Source organism: Electrona antarctica, assembly GCF_951216825.1.
Source record: "Electrona antarctica genome assembly, chromosome: 9".
NCBI lineage: Eukaryota > Metazoa > Chordata > Actinopteri > Myctophiformes > Myctophidae > Electrona > Electrona antarctica.
In genome coordinates this window covers 34,211,061-34,236,060 of record NC_136790.1, presented here as the reverse complement: position 1 = coordinate 34,236,060, position 25,000 = coordinate 34,211,061, and the positions used below count along the sequence as shown (strand labels likewise).

Genomic DNA, 25,000 nt, shown 5'->3' with positions numbered 1-25,000 from the left:
GTAATCCCAGCAGAGAGGTAGTATTTAACCATGTGTAATCCTGGCAGAGAGGTAGTATTTAACCATGTGTAATCCTAGCAGAGAGGTAGTATTTAACCATGTGTAATCCTAGCAGAGAGGTAATATTTAACCATGTGTAATCCTGGCAGAGAGGTAGTATTTAACCATGTGTAATCCTGGCAGAGAGGTAGTATTTAACCATGTGTAATCCTAACAGAGAGGTAGTATTTAACCATGTGTAATCCTGGCAGAGAGGTAGTATTTAACCATGTGTAATCCTAGCAGAGAGGTAATATTTAACCATGTGTAATCCCAGCAGAGAGGTAATATTTAACCATGTGTAATCCCAGCAGAGAGGTAGTATTTAACCATGTGTAATCCTGGCAGAGAGGTAGTATTTAACCATGTGTAATCCTGGCAGAGAGGTAGTATTTAACCATGTGTAATCCTAGCAGAGAGGTAGTATTTAACCATGTGTAATCCTAGCACAGAGGAAGTATTTAACCATGTGTAATCCCAGCAGAGAGGTAGTATTTAACCATGTGTAATCCTGGCAGAGAGGTAGTATTTAACCATGTGTAATCCTGGCAGAGAGGTAGTATTTAACCATGTGTAATCCTAGCAGAGAGGTATAGTATTTAACCATGTGTAATCCTGGCAGAGAGGTAATATTTAACCATGTGTAATCCTGGCAGAGAGGTAGTATTTAACCATGTTTAATCCTATCAGAGAGGTAGTATTTAACCATGTGTAATCCTGGCAGAGAGGTAGTATTTAACATGTGTAATCCTGGCAGAGAGGTAGTATTTAACATGTGTAATCCTATCAGAGAGGTAGTATTTAACCATGTGTAATCCTAGCAGAGAGGTAGTATTTAACCATGTGTAATCCTAGCAGAGAGGTAGTATGAATCCTGGGTGTCTTACCCAGGTGTTGCCACATGTTGAACAGCTCATAGGCCATCATTACCCTCATGTCACCATACCTGGAGGACAAAAGTATTGTTATTAATATTATTATTTTATTTTCCCAAAACAATTATACAAAATAAAATAAAATAAGTAATTAACAAAACACACATGCGTTAGTAGGACAATATCAGTAACCAGAACCAGGGATTTGTGTCTTCGATGAATATTTGCATGATTAAAATGGACTTGGAAGTTACAATGGGTTTGTTTTATGGTCAGAGGTACTTTACAATTAGAAAGAAAATTCACGTTGGTTTCAGGGTTATAGTATTAGACATTTATGGAGGCTAGGTTTGGGGGTTGGAGCGGGGTTAGATTTTCCCTTTTTACGTGGTTGTGCGGCGATGTCTAAAACCGAAAAATAGCAGATCTAAGTTCACACGTTGTGAGCTTGTAGAATGTAGATGATCATACTTTTCGGCTGTGTGTGTGTGTGTGTGTGTGTGTGTGTGTGTGTGTGTGTGTGTGTGTGTGTGTGTGTGTGTGTGTGTGTGTCCTTACTTGTCCAGAACATTCTTTCTCTTGGCAGGGGTTATAGTCTCCAGCTGCAGACTGGGCTGATTGATGTACAGCACTGCTAAACTGAAGTATGAGTTCCATACCTGGTAACACACACACACACACACACACACACACACACACACACACACACACACACACACACACACACACACACACACACACACACACACACACACACACACACACACACACAAAACACACAAAACACACACAAAGCAATGTGACATACAGTGGTTGGCCAGTGAGTTTGTCCCATTTCCTTTTCAATGCCTCTGAATCACACACGTAACACAGCCAGCCTGTGGTTTAGTTCCAAAATCAACCACGGGGTGGAGCAGTTTAGTATGTTTTCTTTGCTTGTGTTCTGTGTCAATCACATTGGAATTGCTTTGTTGACAATGTGCTAAACAAATAAAATTGTCTTTCTTAAATGGACAATGTTCGATGACTTTTTATTCTCTTTTTTCAGACTATGCGATTATATTATCATATTTTGAGTCTTGACACTGGCTTTGGCAATGTAAACGTCTCATGCCAACGAAGAGCTGCCGTGGTTCACAGACACTTCAGCACACATCAACTGGCTGAGACGACGAAGGTCAAACTGGACACGTTCCCATTCCTAGAAGGAGGCCTCTCTACCCATGCAGTCAGCTGTGTGTGTGTGTGTGTGTGTGTGTGTGTGTGTGTGTGTGTGTGTGTGTGTGTGTGTGTGTGTGTGTGTGTGTGTGTGTGTGTGTGTGCTTGTGCGTGCATGTGTGTGTGCCTTATCTAAGCAGGCAACAGCAGCATGAGTCCACCTGACACCTGACATCCATGTCAGAATCACCTCCAAATCAAAGCGCATTGCGTGACATCACACAGCGTGCTGCACCAACTGGCCGCACGGTCAAATTCACAGGCTGTGCACGTGTGTGTGTGTGTGTGTGTGTGTGTGTGTGTGTGTGTGTGTGTGTGTGTGTGTGTGTGAGGGAGACACAGATGTGTGGGTCAGGTCTGTCAAAGTCACACACCTTGAAGTCGAAATCGGCATCTGTGAAGTTCTTGTGTAGAGCAGGGGACAGGTGCTGGGCCGTGGTCACGATGATACTGGAGACGCACGCACGCACACGCGCACACGCACACGCACACGCACACACACACACACACACATTAAGCCTCATATTTCAAGTTTGAGTTCAGTGGTTCTTGCGTTCAATGTGTGTCTGTGTGCGTGCATGTTTGTCAGTCATACTTGCTGGTGAGAAGTCTCATGACATTCCAGTCCCGAGGGAAAATGCTGAGCTTCATCAGATTTCTAAAAACACAGAGAATTTTCAACAGGAACTCCTGGAGGAGAGGAGAGGAGAGAAGAGAAGAGAAGAGAAGAGAAGAGAAGAGAAGAGAAGAGAAGAGAAGAGAAGAGAAGAGAAGAGAAGAGAAGAGAATATTGTAGATGAATTTCTCACCTCTTTTCTCACCAAACATATGGTCCCTAACTATGAATTAGCAATTCCTAATTGATGTGACTTGTAGAAGTTTATAATGGCATATGGTTATACATCACGTTTCACAATACAGTACATGTTGATAGTACTGATGCTCTAACATGTCTTGATATTCAATTACCATAGGTAGTTTCGAGGAAGCAATCAGATTTTTTTAAACGAGCATCACCGCACAGCTGTGGTGGGCAGCCCATACATCCAAACAGAAAAGTCCTATCACATTGCATTAAACAACGTTAAACTCACTTTGCCACTCGATTTGCCACTCACTTTATGCATGCGCATACCCTCTATGTAGCACAACAATCAATTCTCCAGTTCTAGGCAACACAGAAAGGGGGGGAATTTTTATATTTCCACACAACAGCTCTAAAGAATATGATTTCAGTTAAATTCCCCTTTAGTGGCTTTGGATGCTATCAGATGATTTAATTGTCCGACAATTACTTACCATAACCCTAACCCTAACCTCAGTCTTAACGGGCCACGTAAGTCCCCTAACCTCATATCAGTCTTATCCGGCCATGTAAGTCAGTTTCACAATGTTTTCACTTCAGCGGCAGTAATTTCACTTTACTAAATGTCCTAGTCGCCTAACTCGCATTAGGCAGTATGTGGAAATGTCCATATTGTCTCCATTGCATGGTCCTGATAAGAACATACTGGTGAGTGATTATGGGTTGATAACATCCAAAGCGGGTGTCCCCTTTCCTCTTTAAGTAGTGCAGCTCTACCTTGAGTTCCCCTTTCCTCTTTAAGTAGTGCAGCTCTACCTTGAGTTCTTCCCCTTTCCTCTTTAAGTAGTGCAGCTCTACCTTGAGTTCCCCTTTCCTCTTTAAGTAGTGCAGCTCTACCTTGAGTTCCCCTTTCCTCTTTAAGTAGTGCAGCTCTACCTTGAGTTCTTCCCCTTTCCTCTTTAAGTAGTGCAGCTCTACCTTGAGTTCCCCTTTCCTCTTCAAGTAGTGCAGCTCTACCTTGAGTTCCCCTTTCCTCTTCAAGTAGTGCAGCTCTACCTTGAGTTCCCCTTTCCTCTTCAAGTAGTTCAGCTCTACCTTGACCCTTTCCTCTTTAAGTAGTGCAGCTCTACCTTGAGTTCCCCTTTCCTCTTTAAGTAGTGCAGCTCTACCTTGAGTTCTTCCCCTTTCCTCTTTAAGTAGTGCAGCTCTACCTTGAGTTCCCCTTTCCTCTTTAAGTAGTGCAGCTCTACCTTGAGTTCTTCCCCTTTCCTCTTCAAGTAGTGCAGCTCTACCTTGACCCTTTCCTCTTTAAGTAGTGCAGCTCTACCTTGAGTTCCCCTTTCCTCTTTAAGTAGTGCAGCTCTACCTTGAGTTCTTCCCCTTTCCTCTTCAAGTAGTGCAGCTCTACCTTGAGTTCCCCTTTCCTCTTCAAGTAGTGCAGCTCTACCTTGACCCTTTCCTCTTTAAGTAGTGCAGCTCTACCTTGAGTTCCCCTTTCCTCTTTAAGTAGTGCAGCTCTACCTTGAGTTCTTCCCCTTTCCTCTTCAAGTAGTGCAGCTCTACCTTGAGTTCCCCTTTCCTCTTTAAGTAGTGCAGCTCTACCTTGATTTCTTCCCCTTTCCTCTTTACGTAGTGCAGCTCTACCTTGAGTTCCCCTTTCCTCTTTAAGTAGTGCAGCTCTACCTTGAGTTCCCCTTTCCTCTTTAAGTAGTGCAGCTCTACCTTGAGTTCCCCTTTCCTCTTTAAGTAGTGCAGCTCTACCTTGAGTTCCCCTTTCCTCTTTAAGTAGTGCAGCTCTACCTTGAGTTCCCCTTTCCTCTTTAAGTAGTGCAGCTCTACCTTGAGTTCCCCTTTCCTCTTTAAGTAGTGCAGCTCTACCTTGACCTTGACCCTTTCCTCTTTACGTAGTGCAGCTCTACCTTGATTTCTTCCCCTTTCCTCTTTAAGTAGTGCAGCTCTACCTTGAGTTCCCCTTTCCTCTTTAAGTAGTGCAGCTCTACCTTGAGTTCTTCCTTGCTCTGGAAGTTCTCGATCAGGTGCTGGAAGTGGATGTCCGTCATCTGCCGGAGGAGGGACAGCAGGCACGACACGTACTCGCCCTGTCCAATGGGAGGCCATGGGGGGGAAAGACATGTCAGCCAATCACAAGGCAAAGAGGATCAGTTTGTACCAATCACAGTGTAGTATACACAGGATGAGATGACCAATGAGAACAAAGATGGAAGGAGGAGGGCTGGCATGGATGACTAATGGGCTGTGCTAAAAAATAACTGTTTCCCAAACACTGAGTCGGGACCCACTGTCGGACAAACTCTTATGGGTCACGAGTAAATTATGCCTTTATTTTTTGTTTCCTACATGAAGGGAGATAGAGGCGTTCTAGAAAACCCTTGGTGGGAGTGGATGGGAGCTGTGTTTTTAAAACCCTGGGTGGGAGTGGATGGGAGCTGTGTTTTTAAAACCCTGGGTGGGAGTGGATGGGAGCCGTGTTTTTAAACCCTGGGTGGGAGTGGATGGGAGCTGTGTTTTTAAACCCTGGGTGGGAGTGGATGGGAGCTGTGTTTTTAAACCCTGGGTGGGAGTGGATGGGAGCTGTGTTTTTAAACCCTGGGTGGGAGTGGATGGGAGCTGGCTGTGTTTTTAAACCCTGGGTAGGAGTGGATGGGAGCTGGCTGTGTTTTTAAACCCTGGGTGGGAGTGGAAGGGAGCTGTGTTTTTAAAACCCTGGGTGGGAGTGGATGGGAGCTGTGTTTTTAAACCCTGGGTGGGAGTGGATGGGAGCTGTGTTTTTAAACCCTGGGTGGGAGTGGATGGGAGCTGGCTGTGTTTTTAAACCCTGGGTAGGAGCATAGACATATAAAGGTAGACGCCTCTTCCGGCTCTGGCCGTCTGTATCTCAACAGAAGACAACATTACATGGAGGCAAAGGCCAAAGGGAGGCGATGGCGATGCGTGATTGCAATGGCAAGCTTTCCCGAGATTCCTTGCGAAGCATTGCGGAAGGAAACGGAAGAACGTAAGGGGCCAATCAGAGGCGTGTTCCTTCAAGATTCCGCTTGACTTCCTCCTCCCGTTGGAGACAGGTCGCCCCAACGAACTGCAGCGGCCAATGAGGCATCTATTATATGTTTTATATCTATGGGTAGGAGTGGATGAGAGCTGTGTTTTATATCTATGGGTAGGAGTGGATGAGAGCTGTGTTTTATATCTATGGGTAGGAGTGGATGAGAGCTGTGTTTTATATCTATGGGTAGGAGTGGATGAGAGCTGTGTTTTTGCGACCACATGATTTCCTGGTTCCTGGTTTCATTGAACGGTGAATCATACTGTAGGTTAGCGAAGAGCGCCATCTATTGTAAAAATTAAAACACCAAATCAAAATACATACTTGTGTGGGCTTTCAAAACACATGCATCAAAATATGTACAGTACTTGTTTTGTTGATCTCTTTTTTTACATATAGCACTTTGGGCTGCATTTGATGTCATGAAAGGTGCTATACAAATAACGTTTATTATTATTATTATTAATTAAGGGATGGACAGATAACGGAATTGAATGAATGAATGAATGAATGAACGAATGAATGAATGAATGAATGAAGAAAAGGATCGAACGATCGAACAAAGGAACGAACAAACACACAAACCATGTATGATGGGTGCAGGTGAGGTAGTGATGAACAGTAGTAGTAGTAGTGGTATTGTTAGTTACTAACAGTGATCTCGGCTGTGCACTGCGGACAGCGTTGGCCCCTTACCGCCCCGTCCTGCCATTGGCTCTTGCTCATGATTGACAGCAGCGTCTGGAGCAGGACGTCCAATAGGGACTCCACCATCATTTCCACCTCCTCCTGCACCGACGAATCCTGAGCCAGGATTGGATCGACAGGGTGGTTAATATAGTGCAGTGCTTCTCAAAGTGGGGTCTGGGGACCCCGAGGGGGTCCTTGGGGGTCGTTCCAGAGGGTCCCCAGCAAAACATAGCATTACACTCAACGTCAACGTTAATGTTAAATGGTGTGTGTGTGTGTGTGTGTGTGTGTGTGTGTGTGTGTGTGTGTGTGTGTGTGTGTGTGTTACCAGTGAGCCGGTCTTGATAATGGAGAATATGGAGCTGAGGATTCCAGAACAGATGAGCAGCTCTTTCTGCTGCCTGAGGTGTAGATGGATGTGATGCAACACCACTGGTAACAGCACTCTACGAGACTCTGCACGCACGCGCACACACACACACACACACACACACACACACACACACACACACACACACACACACACACACACACACACACACACACACACACACACACACACACACACACACACACACACACACACGCACACACACACACACACACACACACACACACACACACACACACACGCACACACACACACACACACACGCACGCACGCACACACGCACACACGCACACACGCACGCACCAAAATAATCATATTGTGTTATATTTTTTAAATCAGACAATATAATAAATACAACAAATATGTTTTGCTTGAGTGAAACAATCTCCTTCTTTTTTCCCCCGTTTTTGTTTTGATTAATGGATGTTTTAAAATCTGTTCATCTCATGAAATCTTCATCCGTGAAGAAAAAAACAAAAAGCCCTTTTATTTACCGGGGAAAGAGAAGAGCTTGCTGTCCACGGTGCGTGCGATGGACTGCAGCTTGACCACGTCCATGGACTGTCCGATGTGCACGGTGGACGGCATGCTTCCCAGAGTGCCGCGCACAAACTCTGCCACATCCTGCACGCTGAACATCTGCAGGAGCTCGTCGAAGATGGCCGGGAAGGAGTTCAGTAGAGCTGCCTGCATGTAGCCAGAGGACACAAACCCTCTGTGTCAGACTATGGACTTGTTGTCATCAATCATGTCAGACTCAGAAGTCGTGGGTTCAAAATGCAAATCCAGAAACACTCCTGTGAGAATCACACCGCCCCGGCATTTAATCCACGCAGGACAAACAGACAAATTTATCGCCGCTGTCGGGCATAAAACTCTTATCTCCATTTTCTAACTGTTTGTGTTTTTTTGGGGGGTAAATTAACGCCCTACTTGACACTACTACACACTACAGCAAACAGATCATAAGTAGCAGATCTGCAAGCTTGAAACGCAGCGCAAAGTGTCGCATTTCAAACTCGTCTATCTGATATTTTTTTATATGTTTGAATTTGAATCCTAAAAAGTTTTGGACGTACGGTAGGAGGATTCCACCCGACAGAGAAGATAATGGACAAACAATAAAGCACTCACACTATAGGGCTGGGACATTTTGGTAGTTCTGTTAGGAACCACACATAGGCCTACATGTCAACATAGAAATATGGAAAACTCTCAATGTCCTCGTGTCTTTACGTTGTATAAGAGAACATGCTTCTTTTGCTCCCCCCTCTAACTGTGTCAGAGACAACAGTTTTAATGCATTTGTTTGTGCTGATTGATTTGTCGGTCCGAAATGTTCCTGAAGAAAAGATGAATTTGCGAAAGCGTGGTTTAGCCAACATTGCAGCTGTTATTGTTCAGGTATGTTTGGTACCATTGTAATGAGTAGGGAGAAATGTAGACAAAACGAACGCCATTATGGACTGTTTATGTACAGTATACTGCATAGAGAGGAGAAAAATAGAAGAGAGAGAGGATGACAGAGAAAGACAGTGGTAATAAAACACGGCATACACACAGTCGCACACACGCTCCCTGTGTGTGCGTGCATGTGTATGTGTTTGTGTGTGAATTTGTTCTCAGAAGTACCTTGTCTGCAGACTGTTACACAACAAAGTAAACTAACCTGTGAATTCTCATGCCTTGAAGAAGTTAGTTCCAAACCCAAGACAACAAGGCACACACACACACACACACACACACACACACACACACACACACACACACACACACACACACACACACACACACACACACACACACACACACACACAGATCCAAAAAACAAACAATACACACGCACGCATGTGCATGTGCACATGCACACACGCACAAGTTCAGTGTGTAGAAACAGGTTTGGTTGGTTAGGACAGTGGTTCTCAATCCTTGAGAGGGTTTCTGGGGGGCCCCAGCAGCAAAATGACTGATACTTAGGAACCAAATGAACCCTGCAGGTCTGTAACTCTGACAGTGTACAAATGTAACCAAATGGACCCTTACAGGTCTGTAACTCTGACAGTGTACAAATGTAACCAAATGGACACTTACAGGTCTATAACTCTGACTGTATACAAATGTGACCAAATGGACCCCTCCAGGTCTGTAACTCTGACAGTGTACAAACGGAACTCAAAAGTTTGAGAAGCACTTGTTTAGGACGTGAGCAGCATGATGTCCGGTGTTGGGTTACCATGACAGAGTTAGCAAGGTTAGCTAACTCTGTTAGGTTAGAGTAACCAGAGAGAGAGAGAGGTATTATGTGTCACAGAAAACAGTGTGTGCTCCAACAATACATAGCTCAAATATCAACTGTAATCTAACAGTTTCTTTGATTTTTTTTTTATGTATGTTACATACAGTATAATACGGTATGTATACAGAGTGTACGGAGTACGACATACTCCGAGTACGGTAGTAATAGGGGTGGGATTTTTTTATGCGATTTTAAAGTATTTTTTTATGTCAGAAACACTGACTGGCTGCATTGAAGTATGATTCAACTTTTCATGGTTTATGTTTTTTATAATTGGTTTAAAATGTTTTAGTATAATACAAAAGCAAAGTAACTTGTTATAAGTAACTTATAATCGCAATATAATTAAGAATCGCAATATCAAATCGGCATCCTAGGTACCTAGGATCTAACCTGACTTTGCCAGATTGCGGCAGTATTGAGTTCACTCAAGTTCCCTCCTCCTGCCTGCATCTGGGCTCTCTCAAGCAGAAACGATGAACCGGGAGCAGCGGGACAACAATCTGATATCTCCATAATCATTTCGAGTTGTAGTCTTGTTAGGTTGTGCTGTGGCACAGCTTCAATATGTCATCAGTCTTGCATTGATCCCGCCTCTAGCGGCCGCATACAGCTGCATATCGTTCCGGTCTGATTTGGTACATCGTCTCTGCCCGAGAGACACCAGACTCTCCCTTCTGGCAGAATGCAATTGTTGTCCAGTAGGGGGAGTGGTTTTACCAGGCTACCTAGGATCAAGATTGTATCGAATCGCGAGGTAAGTGAAGTACTCTTCTTCAGAAGTCCTATAGATCACTCACAGGTTGTGGAAGAGCGCCCTCTATAGTAAACACGGATATAACATACACATGCGTTAATAAATTCAATAAGACACAATGCGTCGGATTGTGCGTTGGATTGAAATGACGTATACAGTACATGCGTCAATGGCAGATGGGGATGATACGACTGAAGACATGTGCTTGATAGACCCTAGCAACACAACAGGGGCTGGTGGTGACTGGACACTGGTGAGTGAGTGGTGTGATTTAGATTTCTACTACATAAGAGAAGGTGATATGCAAAGAAAAACAAAGTGTGTGCGTGCGTGCGTACCTGGGAGTATGTGCCCGGTGTAAGAGGCCAAGAGGGATTACACAAGGGTGCGGGTGCGTGTGCCGTTAGTTTCACAAACAGAGGGAGGGTGTCACACTGTCACAATATTCCTCGAACCAACCATTGTTACTTACTGACAGAGGAGAGGGGTGTGGAGAACTGGAGCTCCACCCCTGAGAGCAGGTGGTGCTGCCTTGCCCGCTACTGGGAGGAGCCTGTCCCGGGGCAGGGCTTTGGGATTGGCCCTGCAGGGCCTGGCTGGAAGCTAAGGGAGAGGTAGGCCCGACACAAGGGCCCGGGGCTGGGGTTGAGCCGGGGCTAGACTCGTGGTGGTGGGGGTGCTGGGGTAGGACAGCACGGTCAACGTGTGGGCAAGGAACAATTTGGGGCCCCAAAAAAAGGATGGAGGAAAGCATTATGGGGTGGCAGTGTTTGATAAGGGATGGACAGAAAACAAAGGAAAGATTCAGGGCAGAGGAAGAGGACAGTGGGGGTGTCATAGAGGATGGAGAATTAGATTTAAAAGCACCTAAAAGCAGAAGGGGATCTCTCTGTGGGAAACTATTAACTGTCTAACAGTCACTAGAGAAAGTATATAACACAATGGCAGAGCTAAGAGTCAACTGAATCAGAGATCATCCCAATGTTTGTGTCTTGCAATAAATAAGTAAGTAAATTAATCAATAAATCAATCAATAACAACTGTTTGTCTATAAAAAAACAACAACATTGTTTTCCGTTAATAAAATAATTTCCATAAATAAATTAACAAGTAGTGAAAATAGCAGATCGGCTAGTTTGGGTTTGGGTTTGGGACCACTGGTCTCTAACATACAGTGATGTCCTGCATGTCTGTCCTCACCTGTGTGAAGACGAGCGTCTCTGTGTTGCGGCTGTCCAGGCTCAGGACGAAGCGGATGGACTGGAACAGCTCCTGGATGCTGACCCTGAACATGTCCTCCTCCAGACCACAGGTGGCCCGCGAGTACAGGATGCGAGACTGAACAATGAACTTGAACAGATACTCCAAGGCCTGGGGTGTGGGGGGGGGGGGGGGGGAGAGAGAGAGAGAGAGAGAGAGAGAGAGAGAGAGAGAGAGAGAGAGAGAGAGAGAGAGAGATAATATAATACCGGTATCTTTGATGTTAGTTAGATCTCTGACCGATGGTCATTTACACAATACACACATGTCATTTACGACCAAATGTTGCTCTCAAGAATGTTATTGAAAACATTTGAAGCGAGAAATACACAATGCAGTAACCAAAGATTGATTCTATTTGATCAACACGTCCTTGTTTTCCAAGGCGAGCGTGTCCACCGAGCGCAACACTTTCATTACTGTGAGCAAGGAAATGCTTTGTTTTGTTGTTACTTTTGGGTGAATTTATTAATTTATTTATAAAGAAGCCGTGTAATATACTCCACGCGGGTAGTTGTTTAGAAATAACCCCTTCATGGTTGATTAAACACAGAGGGGAGTTATTTCTCAACACCTGCCGATGTGGCGTATATTATCCCAGGTGTAGTAGTAGGTGTCTCACCTTCATGGCCTCTTGTATGTGGTCCTGTCTCACCACCTCTGCAGAGCGGTCCATGTACCACTTTAGGCAGCGGATCAACTCCCTGTCGTGCACACGCGCACGCACACACACACACACACACACACACACACACACACACACACACACACACACACACACACACACACACACACACACACACACACACACACACACACACACACACACACACACACACACACACACACACACACACACACACACACACACACACCATGATTTCCATCATACTGAAATGTTACCGGGTAACGGTACATTTGTTAATATAGCGGTCGCAATAATTTTAACCACTTTATCCATATTTGATATGGTAGTGAGCTTGTACATCTGCTATTTATCTGTTTATTTATTTATTTCAATTTTTTTCATTTGAACACATTTCTGGGTGTAAACATTTTCACAAACATCTTGAAGCAGTAACTTCAAGTATGGTGCGGGTTGTAGTCAATGAGACAAACATGCCAGAGTGTGCTGGTATGGTTATTCAAGGTCTGGGTATAGGATTTATAAATACGGCATAATGTGAGTCATGGACGTTGCAGTGTGAGGTACAGTAATAGGTGCAGTGCAGTGTGTGAACTTGAAGCACTCACTTGTAAGCCAGAGCTCCGGCAAAGTGCTTCTGGATGTACGTGTCCATGACGGGCCTGAAGTGGTAGTACTTACTGTCCCTGAGCAGGTTAATGATGAACACCTGAGGAGACAGACATCATTTAAAATGCAAATGTTGGTCATGGGTGGTATGACCGACTTGGCACTGTAGACTAAGATGTTCTCAACCTGGGGGTCCCCAGATTATAGATAATTGCAACTGAATGGCTGGAAAATGGAAATTAAGAGTTTACATAGTACATGCATAAACTTTCCTTAATGAATGATTTGTTTTCTAATTTATGGAATTTCTTTGATTTTTCTTTTATTTCTTCATGAAATTACTGAATCGTTGGGAATGTTTTTAAATAATAATTAATAACAAAATGTAGGAAACAAAAAAAGAAAGGGACCCATAAAAATGTGTCGAACGACACTGGGAAACATTGCCCTAACACACACACACTTACCAGTGACTGGAAGACCAATGGGCCATACTTGTCTGTGTTGTCATCAAGGATGGCAAACAGTGTGTCCAGGATGTCTTGGAGAAACTGTAACATTTATACACAGCATCACAGATGGTCGACACGGATTGCAGATTGGCTATATTTCTATTTCTTAAAATGTTTGAAAATATATGAAGATTTTTCACCATGGAAATGACTGATGATTATGCAAGAAAATATAATAATTGCGTTTATCTCAAATAATTGCTATTAGGCAATTATGTAATCATTTTGACAGGCCCCACATGCATACGGGAGGATATCTTTCCACGGTGTTTTTCCCAGGACGAGGGAGTCTTAGGCATAATTTCTGTGATGCCTAGTTAGGGTTAAGGTTAGGCATAGTTTTTAGTGAAGTTAAATGTTAGTGTTTAGGGCAATCAAGGCGAAACACCTGAGAAAGAGGGAGTCCCACATGCATGCAGACTGTTTTCCTCCCACAATGCCTTGCTGTTCCTGGAGGCTCCTGGTCCTCACCTTGACTATCTCCTCTCCGCTGACGTGTCTGAGGCGACTGAGGATGTCCATGACCCTCTCTGGGTGGACCTTCCACTTCAGCAGAGCCAGGAGGTCCACTGAGAAGACAACAACACATGTAGAATAGACCCTCCAGAAAAACGCAGGCAAAAATCCTTGATTATGCGGCTTAAAATCCTTGATTGTGCGGGCACAAATTTGCGATGAAATATGCAGGTTTTTATGTGATTTTATGCGGTTAAATTGCAGAAAGTTGCAAAATATGCGGAGAAATTAGAAATGAGAAATATGCGAAAAGTTGTGAAATATGCAAAATATGAGAAAAGTTGCGATCTGCATTATCTGCGCCATTTGGCGCAAGCTTGAAATGTGGCACGAAGCGACATGTTTTGACTACTTTTGAATTTGAATCCTAAAAACTAACGTTTTGGACGTACTGTATGAGGTTTTCTCCTGCCAGAGACTCCTACATTGTGCTTGTGTGTGTGGGGGGGGGTTTAAATGATTATTTTGGGCGGTCACAACCTGAAAAGGTTGAGAATCACATCATAGGGGATAAAAGCTGTGAGTATTTCTGTACCGTTCTGCGTGAGCTTGGTGGAGGACAGCTGCGTGCAGATCCACAGGGTCTCCTTGGCGCTGCGCTGGAACACCAGGCTGGAGGGGATGCTGGGACAGCTGTTGAAGTCCTCCTTGCAGCAGGGCAGTCCCAGGTACAACGCATGGTTGGTGAAGGTGCTGTTCTCATCACACTGAGGACAGAGGGAGTCGAAAAAAGATATAGAAATTGAATAATATAAATTATAGAATGGTCTCTATATGCACACACGCCATTTTGGAAAGAACTTGGGCCCCTTCCCTACTTCCTTCACAGGTGTTACCGATGATACTAATGAAGGCTCTGTTGCATTCTGGTCAAACAGAGAGAGAGACAGAGACAGAGAGACAGAGAGACAGAGAGACAGAGAGAGAGACAAACACATCACGTCCTGACCTTATAGACGTAGAGCTCGTGGCTCTCGTCCGATAGCGTAGTCCCATCTTCTCTCATCAGGGGAGTGAAGGAGAAGCCAAACAGCTTCTTCTCACCTTTGTCCTTGGCTGTCACGCAAAGGAAGAAAGAGATTCACCATTAGTTTCAAATCTTGACGATTTCGCCCCACTGAATAAATGATGAGAACACATGAAACCAGAAAACACCAAATGACACTTCCTTTACTGGTGTCTGCTCTGCTCTGCTTATGGACCAATAGGTCCATACATGTTATCAGTATCAAATCAATGTTTCTCTCTCCAGCGCAGTGGTTCCCAAACTGGGGTCCGGGGAACCCCAGGGGTCCTTGACGGAGTTCCAGGGGGTCCCCAGCTAAATGATAGTTAGGAACCAAATGGACCCTTATGGGTCTGTAACTCTGAGAGTGTACAAATGCAATCCATCTGTACACTCTCAGAGTTAAACTAATAGTGATTTTACAATATAAATTGGGGGTCCCAGAGATAGAAATGCAATTATGGGGGTCCGCAGGCTGATTAGTGTCAATTTGGGGATCCTTGACATGAAAAAGTTGGGGAACCACTGCTCTAGCACTGCTCTAGCTCAGTGATGTCGGGAACGAATGCCTGTTCTGAGGGGGTCAGGACTGCTTATCCAAACTTCTTCACACCAGTGTTGATTTTGACAGCAAATGTTTCTTTAGCGTAGTCATAGTCTTTTGAATACATTTTAATTTTGTTTTAGTCACACTTTAGTCAACTAAATATCATAAGATTTTAATCTTAGTCGACACCAATGTATTTCGGCGTCATAATGCCTGATTTTACATTTGGCTGCATGCTGAAAATAGCCGATCTGCTATTTTCAGAGTGCAACCAAACATAAAATGACATCTCATAAACCAACAAAGTGGAAAAAGCGTCACTCCAAAATAAAAGATGCAAGACTGCATGGCTCAGAAGCCTCAGATGCAATTTCTCATATTTTATTGAGAACGCTGACGCGTTTCGGCAGTAGCCTTCTTCAGAGCAGATAAATACAGCTAAAATGACTTCTCTTTTAGTTCTACTGGATCTCTTCTCCACTAGTCCCTCCCTAACATTTTTTTATCTGTTAGACTGTTGATGAAATTGTCAATATATTTAGTCTTAGTTTTAGTCATCGTAGCTTAGTTTTTTATTCAGTCAGTCAGTCAGTCATAGTTTTAGTCATCGAAATCAACACTGCTTCACACTTGAAGCTGCAGTCGTTTTGGGTCCTCAGAAATACACCCACCAAGTGTGAAGTTGATCTGAGTGGTTCTGCAGATATGTGGACAGACAAGCAGACAAGCAGACATGCATACGGACGGACATACAGGGATTCCTAGAATTCATAGATTTACTTTAACCACTTAAACACAAAAGTGGTTAAAGGAAATGTATAACGTTCACAGCGCAGCGCTTGTACTGTCGATGGGCTGTGAGTGACAGCCTACTCACTGGAGCAGTGTCTGAACTCAAAGCGCAGGTGTGAGCCCCTGAAGCGGTCTATGGGAATGGGCAGTTTGAGCACCTCGCCCCATCGAGGACTGTTGTTGTGGTAGAGGACAAAGGAACGGTGCTCTGCGATGTTGGGCTCTCCAGAACCGAGACTGATGCAATCCTGGGAGGAGAGAAAGAGAGACAGAGAGAGAGACAGAGACAGAGAGAGAGACAGAGTCAGAGACACAGAGAGAGGGGGGGTGGGGAGGAGGCAGTGATGTTACTTTTTTCATAAGCACACCATAGCACTAGGGACGGCATTGTTGAAAGTTACAAATGATCTCTTAGCTTATTAACTGCCGGAGTTTCTCTAGAACAGTCTGTAGCCACTGCCAGCATTTATACAAACGTTCAAGACCCACAGAATATTTTTTAAAACACCATATCTCAAAAAAAGGAGAGAGTCTCTGCTTTCATCAGGGGCAAAATGTCTGTTCTTTAGTTATGGCAGTTGGCAGTTGAATAAAATTGTTTTCACCAAAAATACTGCCTGGGAACAGAACGCGGAGAATATTGTATTTTTGTGAAATCCTAATAGGATTTTATGGCAGCTGATCAATTCGTTTTAATCACGTTTGTATCCGGCTGTCGTCTGACAACACCAATGTTTTAATGAGCTCCTAACATCAACATTGACGGATTAGTGTAGCTTGATTCCAAAACATAAAAATTCCCCCAAATTCAATGATTTTTCAAAATAATTGAATCTAAGAAATTCCAAAATTAGAAAACAAATGATATGCCTATATGATATGATAGTCCTTTATTGTCAGTTCACACTGAAATTTGTCTTGCGACCAAGTTGCCATGTATGCAAAACAAATATACACACATTTGACATAACACAAAGAACAAAAAACGAGATTACATAAACATTTTTAAGAAGTTGTGAAACTGTATTAAAAAAAAAACCTGAAATTGTAGACAAAATGCCCTGATTTTTTGTTTGAGGATGGTTGGTGGTACATCTGTAACTGAATACATTTGTAAATGCCATCTTCTTCGCCTGGAAAGGAGCCAGCTTAGGTGCTTCGGGCATCTGGTTAGGATGCCTCTCGAGCGTCTCCCTAGGGAGGTCCTCAAGGCACGTCCCACTGGGAGGAGACCCCGGGGCAGACCAAGGCGCAGATGGAGGGATTACATCGACTCACTGGCCTTGGAACGCCACTGGAAGTTGGAACGCCGAAGAGGAAGTTAAGTTACTAATGTTGCTCTGGAGAGGGAAGTCTGGAGCTCTCTGCTGTTGCCCCCACAACCCGACTACGGATAAGCAGTTGAAGATGGATGGATGGATCTTTTGTGCCCAAGAAAAAAAAAGGGGAAAAAAAGAAAGAAAGAAACATCCAAAACTATTATAACCTCTGGCTAAAACACTGGTGACTGAAAGCATGGATGTGTAAGTTTGAAAACTGTTCCAAATTACTCACTTAATGACCAAATAACATCACAACCACAAATGGTGTTTATCTGGCCTGTTTGGAACGTCAGTTCTCAACTATTCAGGCTATTTATATCACTCTGTGTGCGTGGGTGCACACGTGCATGTCTGCGTGGGGGGTAATCAGAGTTCCCAGCAGTTTTCGCCAGCTCCCACATTACAAACGGGAGGGGTGAGGAAACGTGGGGCCTGGGGGGTGATGGGACACACCAGGAAGGAAGTTACACAACAACAGAATAAACACAGTCCGGAAAACAAAACCACAAAAGAGAGGGAGAGGATGCTGTTGATTCTGCTTTGCAATCGCTAAATTTAATTCACATCAAATGACTGTGGCCCAAGAATCTTACTTTATCCTTTATTCATTGTTTCAAATCGGCCTCATGCTGACGCTATAAAAGCCCCACTTAACTGAACCAAAGGTCATACAATCAACATGTATCATGATTTAACTCCTGTCCATCCGTCTGTGTCCGTGAACAGCTAGTTTTCCCACCGCGGTGAGTAGGTTATCACCTCAAAACTGGAGTAACTGTGTGTGAGCCTTGGCCCAAACCACACCAATGATTCACCATGCAACTCCTTGCAACATGCACCTACTTGCAACCATTATCCCTAATGGCAGTTGCAATGAGTTAACGTTGCATTGGTGTGGTTGACCTTTGTGGTTTTGTTGCAAGGAGTAGTTGTGACTAGTTGCAAGGAGTTGCAAATGGTGTGGTTTGGGCCTTAAGGAGTGTTATTAGTATTAAAGGACCACATGTTTTTGGGTTATCCTTTTAGCAATAATGTATAACTATCTGCACTTTTTGCAAACTTTTTGCAAAATAAAGTATTCAATCAATCAATCAATCAATCAATTAATCATGACTTCTTCATGAATTTGTTAAAGTGTATTGCTGAGTCAGCACAGTGTCTGTGGAACATGTCCCAACAAATCACTTCTATTGCTGTATGAGTGACAGAGATCATCCTTTAAACCAAACATGAAAGGGTTTGTTACATAAGAGCAGGCCTATGCATACAGCTGAGAGAGAGAGAAAGAGAGAGAGAGAGAGAGAGAGAGAGAGAGAGAGAGAGCAGTGTTAGTCAGAAAACACACTGACTGACTGACTGACTGATGCAGACATCATGAATTAATGTTCCCTATGTCTCACACTGAGCAGGAAACAGCGTCACACATACACTCGCCCGCCCACACACGCGCGCGCGCACACGCACACGCACACACACACACACACACACACACACACACACACACACACACACACACACACACACACACACACACACAGTATACAGAGCTCTCATTCCGGCAGGGAGGGACAGACAGACAGGCATACAGGCTGTCGCACCGCTGTCAGCACAGAGTGGATTTACGCTACACTACAGCAGAGCAGAGGCATGTGAACACACACCCTACAGCCATGGACGAGAAGACAAACTCCTGGAATACTCACTGGAGTCAATCTATACTGGAATGTTGATATCGTTCATATGCTGCTCAAGGAATAACTGAATAAGTGAATCTATCTACTGTATCATTGAGCGAGGAGGACTCAAATGGCTAAGCTTGTGTCTGGTGTGTTGGTGGTGTGTCTGATGGCGCTGCCATGGACACACGCAGGCAACGGTAAGTGTCTGGTGTGCAGTGGTGGACAAAGTACTGACATTTATTACTTAGGTAAAAGTACCAATACTACACTGTAGAAATTCTCTGTTACAAGTTAATGTTCAGAATTCAAAATGTACATGCGTAAAACTACAAAAGTATTGGTATCCACATGGACTTAAAGTGACCACTTTGGTAGAGGTTTGGGTTGTGTAGTTACTTTGCCATGATCTTCAAATAGTAAAATCAACAGGAAGTTAACAAGTTAACATAAAAAAGGCAACTTTGTGTTTGTTTATGTACTAAAAGAGTGACTTTGAGAGCTGTTTCAGCTTACAATGTAAGTCAATGAGGACTGAGGAGCATATTTTGAATTATCAATTTATAATCACTGGAGCATTGTTTTTTACATTTCTTGTCCACATTTGGAGTTACATCATGGCAAGGTAACTATACAATCCAAACCTCTACCAAAGTGGTCTTGCACTTTTAGACCTGAGGACGCATCTGTGTCATATTATAGCTTTTAAAGTACTAAAAGTACAACTCATCATGCAGAATGTCCCATTTCAAGTTTTCAAATGTATACAAATGTCAGATCTACTGTACTAGCTCACAATGCATCACATCAGATCTACTGTACTAGCTCACAATGCATCACATCGCGACGCATTGTGATCTTGTAGATCGGCTATTTTCAAATTAGAGCAGCAGCAGTGAGGATGATCCCCGATCCAATCATTATTTTGAAAAAGTTTAATGTACACAGTAGGTCCCTGCTTCACTAGAAGTTGATTAGATGCGATGTCACCGTGTTATTCTATCTCTCTCTCCCCCACTGTTTCTCTCGCTCTGCATTCTTCCACTGCGATGTGTGTGCGTGCGTGTGTGTGTGCGCGCGTGCGCGCATAAAGTACGTGTTCATAAAGTACTTGTGCTCTTCAACGAGATGATCAACTTCTCAGTGGAGATCATGTTGGTCTAGAAGGACACAGCACTGCTCAAAGGGTGAAAGACCATGTCTTGCTACAGTATGTGAAAACTGATAAAATCGACCCCCGTCAGAAAACCTATTATACAGACGCAATATTCGGACGCAGTGTGCAAACGTGATTGACATTCCGTGAGTTTGATTATTTTTTCCCGTGCTCCGACATTTGCTCCGATATTCGTCCCGAAAAGCACGTCCTATGTGCAAACACCTACTATTCCTTTGTAGATCTTTATTATTATTATTATTACAAAACATACATGCAGCATTTCAGCTCCTGTATACATTTCGGCCATTTGAAAATAGTCGAAGCTCACAACACATTGTGAGCTTGTAGATCTGCTATTTTCTAAAAATGTTTAATACATTTGAAAATACAGGACTTGTAACAGAGTATTTATTCATGTCAGTATTGATACTTCTACTTAACCCATTCTGGATGGGAACCCCTCTTGGGTTATACAGTATACAGTATTCAAAGAATATATATTTTTGATGCTGCTACATAAATATTTGAAGTTTTCAGAAAACTTAGGTCAGGATTTAGAAGGCATTTTTAGAATCTGACTCAGTACAAAATGCGTTAAGTAAAACATGTGAGTACTTTTTCCACCACTGAAGAAAACAGGAAAACATGACGGGCTATGTGTTGTGTGTCTTTCCAGAAGGTGTGGATAAGGAACGCAGCAGACAGAACAGACGTCGCAGCGGTCTGGATAAGGGACAGTGGCCTCCATACCCTCAGAGCTGTGCAACTACTGATCTACAGTGAGTGACACCTCCATACCCACACATGTCCGGGAGCTCTGTGCAAGGCGTTGCCTAGCAACGGAAGCTGTCAAAAAATGGATTACCACGATCCCGTTTTATATCATTAAAAAGGACCTAAAGACGTGTATACACTTCCGAGGCACCCCGTGCTTTTTATTGAGAGGACGTGTATACACGTTATTAGCATCCAGTGTTAAAGGTCTGGTGAAATACGTTTTCACACTTTTGGAGCATAATCGGTGGTCATTTGGGCATACCTCCACACACAGGCGGACTTGAGATCAAATTTCCCAGCGATTTCATTGGCCGCTGTCTCCCCATAGGGGGCTCCAGTTATCCTAACATCTATTATGCCGCGCAGCGAGGATATCAAGTTTTTAAACACAATTCTTTTTTTCCAGACAAACGACCAAAACATATATTTTTGTATTTCTCTCGCACAAAACCAGTATATTATTTCTCTTTTAATTTTCTTATCTTATGCTCTCTTACAGTAGCAAATGACTGAAAACTCATTTTTTAATCAATTATTTTACAAAGATCCTGTATTTTCTTCTTTTTTCACCTTGGTTCAAATTGTGATCACGATTTAAATTGCATTTTTGCATCAATTTTAATCGATTCACGATATATTGTTACATGCCTACTGTAGGTCCCATAGAAAAGAGTGTTTTTGTAGTTGTTGATTTGTTTCATATTTGTGTCTGACTACCATTATGCTGTTTACATGTCTGTATTCAATCAATCAATCAAAAAAACAACGCCGACAGACAGAGAGGATGTGATAACAGCAGCATGACAAACACCAGCGGTGTACTCGACCCAAAGACCTTCAACGGAAAACTCCCCAAATCCACCGACGACGACTTCTCCACCCTTCCCCCCTCCCTGCTGGGGGGCGACCATCATCTCCCCAAAGACAGAGCCCGCCCCTCCAGGTTAGAATAGTTTGGGATTTTTTATTTCATCTTAGTTAAAATTTTAGTTCATTTTGACATTTCTTCATTTCTAGAGTGGATTTGCTAGTTTTTATTTCTGAAAATCCTAATAGTTTGTTTTTATTTGTTTTAATGTTGGTTTTAGTTTTGCGTCACAGACCACAAGTTGCCGACAGCTGGTGTAAAACTGGTACAGCAAAATAAATAGATTCATATTTCATATCCTCCCAAAAAGCTTATTGACAAAAACAAAAGGCATTTTGACTATAATTTCAGTTAGGCCTAGTTATATAGTCTTATAAACACACAATACAAATACAGTTTCAGTTAGTTACAGTTTATTTTTTTAATTGTAGTTTTTTGTGCAGGTGCTTGAAAATCAAATGAACTACATTTGCTATACTACCTCTAGTAGTGACCGTCTCTAGGCTGCCTGCCTCTAAGCCAATGGGAGACTTTTATACCCATAAAACCTATAGTCTGAACTGCATAAAACCCATACTCTGAACACCCAACGTGAAGCCATGAGCTGAGGCAGAGGCTGCGGCACACAAAATTATTATACTGTAGATGTTCCTAAACGAGAGCTTTCTGTACCTTTTTTATTTCAGTTACCGAAATTGTTTTTTCAATTTTCGTTTTGCTTATTATTTGGTTAATTTTGGTTAACTCGAATAACCTTGCAGCACCCCAACCCCCACCCCGCCCTGGCTGGAGGTGGACCCCGGCAACCCGGCGGTGGGCTACGCGGCGGGGGTCCTGAGCACGTGCCTCATCCCCGCGGCCTACGTCCTGGCCATGGCGCTGGGCATCCCCTCCAACCTCTACATCCTGCTGTTCCTCAGGTCCAGAACCTCCCGGAGCTCCAGGACCAAGAACCTGTCCTCCTCCACGGTTAGTGCAGTGAGGACCAATTAAGAACCTGTCCTCCTCCACGGTTAGTGCAGTGAGGACCAATAAAGAACCTGTCCTCCACCACGGTTAGTGCAGTGAGGACCAATTAAGAACCTGTCCTCCACCACGGTTAGTGCAGTGAGGACCAATTAAGAACCTGTCCTCCACCACGGTTAGTGCACTGAGGACCAATTAAGAACCTGTCCTCCACCACGGTTAGTGCAGTGAGGACCAATTAAGAACCCGTCCTCCACCACGGTTAGTGCAGTGAGGACCAATTAAGAACCTGTCCTCCACCACGGTTAGTGCACTGAGGACCAATTAAGAACCTGTCCTCCACCACGGTTAGTGCAGTGAGGACCAATTAAGAACCTGTCCTCCACCACGGTTAGTGCAGTGAGGACCAATTAAGAACCTGTCCTCCACCACGGTTAGTGCAGTGAGGACCAATTAAGAACCTGTCCTCCACCACGGTTAGTGCAGTGAGGACCAATTAAGAACCTGCCCTCCACCACGGTCAGTGCAGTGAGGACCAATTAAGAACCTGTTGACCACGGGAGACAAACTTAGACACAGTTCTAGACACCTTTACAAACACATTGGTGAAGGCATTTCTTCGTAAGGCATTTCTTCTCAGATGTTTTTAATATCTCTTGACTAGGTGCTCTACCTCAGCCTGGCGCTGTCCGACCTGCTGCTGCTCTGCTCACTGGGCCTCAGGGTGCACTACCACCTCAACCACAATGACTGGGTTATTATTATTATTATTATTATTATTATTATTATATTACGCTACACGTTTGGTTGTAAGATGTGCAGTTTGAAATGGTTTTCATTCATTCATGTCCTCCGCCCCACTCCAGTTATGTTGAACCCCAGTTTCCGAGTCATATTAATTGGTGGACTTTTGCCATTAAGACAATGAACGGCACCAATTTGTGCTGGTACCACAACACCGGCCTGTCATTTCACTGGCGCTCCTGGAGCAATAGTGCTGTGGTCCGTCCGAGACATTCACCACTTCAGTTTTTACGTGCAGTGCTGCTAGTCGAAATATTCTCCTAGTCTTCCACACCTGTATAGTTACATTTTTAAAGGAAAACTTGACCGAACACGACTCGCTCACTGTATAACAAAATTAAGTAAAAAACTTCTATAGACTGAGACTTATAGGGAAACATTTTTCCTTTTATTTTATCATGCTCATAAAGTGCTCTGTGCTCAAGGTGCAATTAAAAAGCAAACGTTTCGGTCCTAAGACCTTCGTCAGTGCTATATAGTTAAAATTTTAAGCCACGATTGCACCTTTTTAACTGTGCTGTTCTTGCCACCGTTTAGTTTTGTTGTGATCCGTGAACGCATTGTCGGTGCAAAGCCAACATGCACGGCACTGACAACATATTAATTAAATATTATACAGGAAAGCAAAACTTGAGCCACGAGAGACAGTGAAAGCCACGCCTCTGTCGCAGTCAAAACAGTAGCAGTATTTTGGTGTTTTCTAGGCGTGTATGTGTACGGAATTGCCAATCCATGCTATTTCACCGTGTTTGGGTGAGATCGGGCTGTTCCAGGTGTTTAGTTGCATGTGGTCATGTGATCATTCCTAGCTGTCTGGTTTCACATGGTCATGTAATCATTCTATCCAGCTGTTTGGCTTCATGTGGTCATGTGATCATTCTATCCAGCTGTTTGGCTTCATGTGGTCATGTGATCATTCTATCCAGGTGTTTGGTTTCACGTGGTCATGTGATCATTCCTCCAGGTGTTCGGGGAGGCGGCCTGCCGCCTGGCCACCGCCTCCTTCTACTGGAACGTGTCTTGCTCCGCCCACACCATCGCCTGCATCAGCGTGAGCCGCTACCTGGCCGTGGCGCGGCCCTTCCTCTACCGCCGGCTGCCCAAGACGGCCCTGGCGGTGGGCTCCTGCCTGGCGGTGTGGCTCCTGTTCGGGGCCTCCGTGGTGCCTGAGCTCCTGGTGCGCCAGAGCTACCGCATCCCCCGTCTGGGCGGGATCACCACCTGCCACGACGTGCTCCCCCTGCGAGACAGCCCACAGCACGCCCTGCTGGTGCCCTACAGGTACTGCTTGTCCTGAGCTTCTCAACGATTTCAAAGTCGCGACCATGCTGCAAGTTTATAGCTTATAGTACACATAGTATACTTATATGAAAATAATAATCTATATAATTATGTTTTTAAACGA

The 25,000-nt window shown here is 43.9% G+C and overlaps 2 protein-coding genes across 2 annotated transcripts in view; one reads left to right on the top strand and one right to left on the bottom strand.

The window, feature by feature from the left end:
* The window catches only part of dock3 (dedicator of cytokinesis 3), a gene marked incomplete at both ends in the record, with an annotated part of 242,237 nt that overhangs the window by 19,649 nt on the left and 197,588 nt on the right, over positions 1–25,000 (bottom strand). The window contains 16 exons of the mRNA XM_079511052.1: positions 927–985; positions 1,473–1,573; positions 2,507–2,582; positions 2,728–2,822; positions 4,938–5,036; positions 6,656–6,805; positions 7,020–7,147; positions 7,577–7,769; positions 11,336–11,506; positions 12,018–12,099; positions 12,650–12,750; positions 13,118–13,201; positions 13,634–13,731; positions 14,214–14,385; positions 14,628–14,734; positions 16,109–16,271. Of these exons, the coding sequence (XP_079367178.1) occupies positions 927–985; positions 1,473–1,573; positions 2,507–2,582; positions 2,728–2,822; positions 4,938–5,036; positions 6,656–6,805; positions 7,020–7,147; positions 7,577–7,769; positions 11,336–11,506; positions 12,018–12,099; positions 12,650–12,750; positions 13,118–13,201; positions 13,634–13,731; positions 14,214–14,385; positions 14,628–14,734; positions 16,109–16,271 (1,879 nt within the window). The remainder of the gene's footprint in view (positions 1–926; positions 986–1,472; positions 1,574–2,506; positions 2,583–2,727; positions 2,823–4,937; positions 5,037–6,655; positions 6,806–7,019; positions 7,148–7,576; positions 7,770–11,335; positions 11,507–12,017; positions 12,100–12,649; positions 12,751–13,117; positions 13,202–13,633; positions 13,732–14,213; positions 14,386–14,627; positions 14,735–16,108; positions 16,272–25,000) is intronic.
* LOC306930227 (proteinase-activated receptor 3-like) overlaps positions 18,986–25,000 on the top strand; it is a 401,892-nt gene continuing 395,877 nt past the window's right edge. Inside the window, 6 exon segments of the mRNA XM_079511069.1 lie at positions 18,986–19,221; positions 20,857–20,959; positions 21,733–21,900; positions 22,587–22,794; positions 23,456–23,545; positions 24,560–24,876. Coding sequence (XP_079367195.1) covers positions 19,152–19,221; positions 20,857–20,959; positions 21,733–21,900; positions 22,587–22,794; positions 23,456–23,545; positions 24,560–24,876 — 956 coding nt within the window. The 5' untranslated portion in view covers positions 18,986–19,151.